We start from the raw sequence: 6,642 nt of genomic DNA, 5'->3' as shown, positions 1-6,642 counted from the left end.
GCTCAGTCATTTCCTCATTACTCATTTCTTTGGGTGAGTCAAGCTCTATTTCAGTGGATTTTGAGCCTAACTCTCTCAGCCTGAGACAAAACTATTTTGTGTCTACATGGTGGTGTTTTGATAAAAGAGGCTATACTGGTTAGTTTTTGTCAACTTGACACAAACTAGAGACACCTGGGAGGAGGGAACCTTAATTGAGGAATTCCTCCATATTGCCATGCCTGTGGGGGACTTTTCTTAATTGCTAGTTGATGTAGGAGTGCCCAGCTCTTTGTGGACAGTGCCATCCCTGGGCAGGTAGACCAGGGCTGTATAAGACAGCTGAGCAAGTCAGTAAGCAGTGCTTGTCCATGATCTCTGCTTCAGTTCCTGCCTCCAGGTTCCTTCCCTGAATTCCCTCAGTGATGAACTGTTACCGGTGATAAACCTTTTCTTCCCCAAGTTGCTTTTGCTCATGGTACTGATCACAACAATGTGAAGGAAACTAACACAGGCTGTGTGTTCTCACCCCTAAGAAAGGGAGATCTGAAGTGCATATCATAGAACCTTTATTATTTTTCCTCTAAATTCTTAGAAACTTACATAACGCCCGTGCTCTAGTTGTGACATCATTTATAGACATTTAAAATGCATCTTCGTGTATAAATATTTTACATTTGGTCCATAGAACAGATAATTTTACTAAATAATACTGTAATTTTTTAAAACAGGCTCTGTATATAGCTTGAATATGCATATATTACATATACTTTTTATATAGAGATAGATTTACTTGGTGTTCTGAGAATAAATCCTTATTGCAAAAACAAAAGCATATATGGTAATACAATATCATTTTCCCTCTGGGCAAATACTAAAAAAGAAAAGTTACACATATTCACAGCTCTCACGGTAATTGTAGACACTTAACGTTGTGCTCTATAAGGTAAGTTTGGGTGGAAATCAGGGGATTTCTTGCCAAACATCTCAGTTAGAGTTGCTTACAAACATTAAATATACTGCATTTATCTTAAAAAGACTTGTTTTCAGTTTCACATTAAAGAACACAGAGCAGAGATAAGGAATTCTCCTGCTCTCATTCTAACAGGGCTTCACACACAGGTCGGGGAGGGATGGGGCCATGAGACACAGTGTAGGGTCCTTGTATTCTACACCCTGGACTCTGGTGACCACACCTGTGCAAGTGGATCACAGAGTCAGCACTAAGCAGGGCGATGCCTCAGCCAAGTGACCCTTTTACAGGGAGCCTCAGGGAAAGCTGGTGGATTGCCTACACAAGATCACAGAAACCCTAAATGCCACACGTGAGGGTGCATGTGTGTGCATTTCTATGTGCATACATGTTTGCATTCTCTACCTAGTGTGCTTAATACTCTGAGGGTAACAGCTTATTGCAAGAATGGGAATGCTGGTCACTTTTGGATGAGAATGACAAGATTTAAAAAACCCACAGTCACAGTTATTCACCATAGTTATTAAGGATTAGCCATAAAACACACAGTTTGTGAGCTATCGAGCTAAGGAGCTATGGGACATGACATACACTTTGCTACATGGGAGCCCATCCTCTCAGCAGATGAGAGAGGCTGAGCTGCTGGAACTTTCGAGAAACTCTACTGGCTTCCCTGCAAACAACACAGAGCCAGATGTCAGAAGGAAGAAGTGACACTTCTGACAGGAGCAGGTTAGCAAGGGAGGCAGAGCACTGGGGAGGGGTGGGGAAAGCCTCTGGATTAATGCTCCTCTGTTAGTGGGCAGGTACATCTGAGGAATTTCCAGAATGGTGAGGAGGTGGCAGCTGGGGAAGCAGTGGCAGTGGCAGTGACAGTGACAATCTAAGAGGGAAACCAGGGCCAGCTGGATCTGTCCTGACTCCAAACAGATCCCTTACCTTGGTTTCTGCACTCTGCAACCCTGGGCAGCTCAGAAGAGTCACAGCTCCTGCTTGGGGAAGGACCCCAGAGGAATGGTGACCAAAGAAGTCAATTGTGCTTGTGGCTATTTTTTTTTTTTTTCTCCCCCAGCACACAGGTCCCTTCTGTCTGGGCTGCTGCTGACAGTGCCACCCGGGGAGGCGGGGCAAGAGCACTGAGCTGCCTGGATCACAGGGTCACAGGGTCATAGGGACAAAGGACCCTCTCCACAAGGCTCCTGGAGCAGTCACTGAGGTGTCTGGGGTGGGTCTATGAATGTGCAGCTGCCTTGGGAAGGAGCAATCAGTTGAGAAGAGGCAGAGCATGCTGGCTCCCTGTGGACTGTGTACAAAAACATCCTGGTCCTGGTCCACAGCCTGGGTCCAGAGCCAAGGCAGGCAGGAAAGTCTGAGATAACAGTCACAGTTTGGGCAGGAGAACAGTCTGAGTATGACTAAAAACCAGGAGTGTGTGGCCTCAGTTGTCACCCTCTCTGGCAGGATAAAAATGAGCTACGGTGGCAGTGACAAAGGCCAGCCACCTGCTCATGCTATGGGGCTGGACAGAAAGGTCACCAGCCTGCTGTGGAAGCCCCTGGGGTGGCTGCCCACACAGGGCCCACCCAGGGTTGGACTGTCTCCCACCTCCCCTTTCTGCACGGTGATGGTGTCTAGACCTGCCCCTTGAGGTAGGTGGAGACAGGGCATCTTCAGTCTTCAAGGGGTGTAGGTACAGCCACTCCAGGGTGTGTCAGCGTTGGGGTGGCAAGGGGCCACACCCCTAAATGTAGGCCTCCTTGCTGGCTGAGCTGCCGGCCTGAGGCTGCTCCGGGCCATTCTCAGGGCGCACGATGTCTTCACTGGGCTGGATCATGACCTGGAGGCGCTGTGGGCAGTGGGGAAGGGGGGCATGAGACTCCCTGCAGTGGGGATCAGCCTGTCCCATCACCCTGCCTGCCTGTAAGTGCCCTTCACACCAAGCCCAACTCCAGCCTCCTCAGTTAGTCACAAGCCCCCCATAGCCATCTGACCAGAACATGCCTGCTCTCAGGTGACAAAGAGGCTCTGGACTGGCCCTCTGCTTCCAGGCTTGCTGTAATCTCTCTTCCATTCTCACAGCAGGGCAGCAGGATGCCAGTCAGATGCCATCCTTCCATGCCTCAGGACCCAGCAAGGGGTTCCTGTTTTACCCAATGTAAAAGCCAGAATCCTACCAAACTTTCCACAGGCTATCCTGTTACCTCTCAGAGTTCAGGGTTTCCCCATCTCTTCCCTCACTGAGCCACTCCAGTCATACTGGCCTCCTGCTCCTCAAACACCTCAGACAGACCTTGCCTCAGGGCCTTCGCACATGCTGTTCCTCTGCCTGCCTTCCTTTCAGATGTTTACAGAGCTTGCTCTCTGACTCCTCAGGTCTGGGCTCAAGTATATCAGCGTCTCACTGAGGCTCACTCAGCACACCCTTATTCCCTACTTACTAGTTTTCCCCCCACAGTACCCACCCCCATCTCACATGTTCTTATTCAATAATAGTCCATCTTCCTCTTTGGCATGTAAGTGCCTCAAGGCTGAGGTTTCTGTTTGTTTGGCTTGTGGCTCTGTCTCCAGAGCTGACAATGGGTCTGGCACCTAGTAGGTGTTCAATACATTTCTGCTGAGTGGGTGAGTTCCTATAACTTTCATTGCACCATCCTCTCCAGCTTGCCTATCAGCTGAACCCTGACCTGACCCCTGACCTTTGCTCTGACTGTTCTCAGTTGCACCCCCATCACCTTTGGCCACCGTGAGACCCAGTAACATTTTGAGGCTCCCCAACCCATGTGATGGGGTCACAGTCAAAACTCTGGGGCACTAAAAATGTTATGTAAAATTGACCTCAGGGGCTGAGAGATGGTTCAGTGGTTAAGAGCACTGGCTGCTCCTACAGAGGACTCTGGCTCTGTCTACAGCACCCACATGGTGACTGACAGCCATCTGTAACTCCAGTTCCAAGGAATCGGTCGCCCTCTTCTGGTCTCCACAGGCATTACACACACTTAGCATACATTCAGGCAAAACACTCAAACACATAAACTTTTAAAAATTGCCTTCAGGCTGTGCAAATAAGGTGTCTAGGAAACAAATGAATTCTGTGTTTGGGCTTGGGTTTTGTCTCTGAGACACCTCACCACATCTACACACATTCTCAAATCAGAACACATCTAAGTCTGAAACACCTCTGCCCCTGAGCATCCAGGCTCAGGGAAGTGCACCCCATGTGTGATGGAGGGTAGTATGTCTCTCCTTCAGACTGGACAACATTCTCTGTATTGCACCCACAAGAGAACGCCTACAGGAAGCTCTCCACAAGCTGATCCCACTCTCATCTGTCTCAGAGCCAGGGAAGGCTCCCAACAGCCCTCAGGACAAAGCCTCAAGTTCTTGCCCTTATTTCCAGAGCCCTGTGATGCCTAGCCTTGCCTTCTTATACCCCCTAGCCCTCCTCCCTTGGCTCTCTAGCCACAGTGGTCTTCCATCAGCTTGCCACATGCATTTCATGGCATGAACCTTTGCACATGCTTCCCATCTTCTTCTCCCCCATTCTAGGAACATTCTTTCTACTTCTAGCACTCAGTGTGGCTTATCTTCCAGGCCTGCTTTATTAATCTGCTCTTCAGGAGGCCAGCCATAATCTTCCCTGACCCAGAGAGGGCTGTTTGCTCCCATTGCCCCAGAGGTACACTCTGCCACTCTGACGATGCTGGCTACTGACTTGAACTCCACCAGGTATGGGACAGGGCTTACCTGCTTCAGAGAGCCCTTTAAGGTAAGGAACATGTATACCATGTATCCAGGGATGAGCACCATGGAGGACAGAGCCATGAGCCAGCCCACGCCCTGGCCCCACTTGGGGAAAACGTAGCTTCCCATGGTGAGAGGTGTCATCTGCACAGCGCTGAAGAGGAACACTCCCTGGGGATGGGGAAGGGCCACAATAGTCAGGCACCAGGCTAGACAAGCAAGGCCCCACTCCTGCCCAGAACCGACCCTTCCATAGACCTGGTATGCTAGCTTTCTGCTGTTGGTCCACCAGGTGCCTCTGTGCATTATGGAAGACCCCTTCCCTTGCCCCTGGAAAGGCCTGTAGAGGAGGACCCCTGCCTGCAGGTTAGCCAGTGTGGTGGGCAGTACAAGGGCTGGATGCCCCCCCAGGGGGGCTGCCATGATCTTATACAGAACACAACATAGGCAGCATCCCCGCCCCTTGGACCTGGGGTGCCTGCCTCCAGGCCTGCCAGACCTCAGCTCCCCTTAAAGGAGGTAATGAGACTTTCTGAGGAACTGTATGCCAGGAATCTGGGCTCCTGGGTTAGGCTGAGCTGGGTGAGATCAATTCCCTTGATGGTAACTTGGACAGGTTTATTGGCTGAGAATGTGAAAACCAAGTTATGTGTCTGCCCCCAATCAGGGCCCCTCACAGATGCCCAGCAAACAGTAGGGATAAGTGTGACTAGGGAGCAGGTGTCCCACCAAAGTTTTCCCCAGGGAGTTGAGCACCCCAGTTAGGCACATCCCAGTGGCCAGTTGAGCCCCATCCTTACTGCCACGATGATGGGTGTGAAGAAGGACCAGCACAGTTTCCACCAGATGCAGGGCCTTGAGCCAACCATCTCCTGGATGTTGTCATAGAACCGGTTGACACCTGTAACATAGAAGCAGGAGCAGGAGGGAGCGGGGAGCTTCAGGGACTGAGGTCCAGAGACTGACTGCCACTTTCTCATGGTGTGACCATGAGCAAGTCCTCTTAATTCTCTGAATTCCAGTGTCCTTGTCTCTTACATGGGTTCTGTGCTTTGGTTCTTGAAAGTTTTTTCAATCACCCACTTCCTATAGTACTTTAACGTAGAGACAGTTCCTGACAAGAGGATATTTAAATATATGTCTGCCTAGTGTCCCTCTCATGGACACCTGTTCCAGCCATGCCTTCAGTGACTGGGCCAGGAGGGAACATTTCCCCCTGGTGGTCTCACTGTGAGAAATTGGTAATAGGTTGTGATGAACTGTAAATCTAATAAATTAATGATGATGATGACGGTGCTGCTGCTGCTGCTACTGACAATATCAGTGATAGAAGGGAAATCTCAACCCCTCATGATGTCTTGAAGCTCAGCATCATGGAGAGGCTCACTGCTTACTGACAGAACGCCACTGAGTGACAAGACCCATTAAGAGGGAGGGAGGGACAGTGACAGTGACGGGAGTAGATAAGGTGCAGGTGCTATGTGGAAGAGGTACACAGCACCACTCTGTTTCAGCATTTATCTGGCTGTGATAACTGGGCACTTGAGGACATTCCTGCAGACTCCCAGGCAGTTCTTCAGAGGACTTTGGCCCCACAGAAAATAAAACTGATGGTTCTTTTGTGATTTGTTCTAAGGTAGTTCATACTTGGTGTGCTGGAGAGCTTTAGTGTCAACTTGACACACCTGGGTTGAGGGAGCCTCAGTTGGGGAATTTCCTCTATTGGACTGGCCTGTGGCCATGTCTGAGGGGCATCTTCTTGATGAGTGATGGTGGGAGGGTCCAGCCCACTGTGGGTGGTGCCACCCCTGGGCAAATGGGCCTGTGTTGCATAAGAGAGCAGGCTGAGCAGGGGCCAGGGGAGCAAGCAAGTAAGCAGTGTTCCTCCATGGCCTGTGCTCCAGCTCCTGCCTCCAGGTTCCTGCCCTGAGTTCCTACCTTGGGCTCCC

General features: G+C 50.3%; 1 protein-coding gene across 1 annotated transcript in view; it reads right to left on the bottom strand.

The window, feature by feature from the left end:
• Window positions 1-531: 531 nt before the first annotated feature.
• The window catches only part of Slc6a1 (solute carrier family 6 member 1), a 36,588-nt gene continuing 30,477 nt past the window's right edge, over window positions 532-6,642 (bottom strand). The window contains exons 14-16 of the mRNA XM_008854893.1: window positions 5,494-5,594; window positions 4,697-4,864; window positions 532-2,798 (exon numbers count right to left, since the gene is read on the bottom strand). Of these exons, the coding sequence (XP_008853115.1) occupies window positions 2,694-2,798; window positions 4,697-4,864; window positions 5,494-5,594 (374 nt within the window). The 3' untranslated portion in view covers window positions 532-2,693. The remainder of the gene's footprint in view (window positions 2,799-4,696; window positions 4,865-5,493; window positions 5,595-6,642) is intronic.

Source organism: Nannospalax galili, unplaced genomic scaffold (genome assembly GCF_000622305.1).
Source record: "Nannospalax galili isolate Female #2095 unplaced genomic scaffold, S.galili_v1.0 scaffold406, whole genome shotgun sequence".
NCBI classification, from domain to species: domain Eukaryota; kingdom Metazoa; phylum Chordata; class Mammalia; order Rodentia; family Spalacidae; genus Nannospalax; species Nannospalax galili.
Note: the sequence above shows the minus strand (reverse complement) of the source record. Positions and strands in the feature narration are given on the sequence as shown.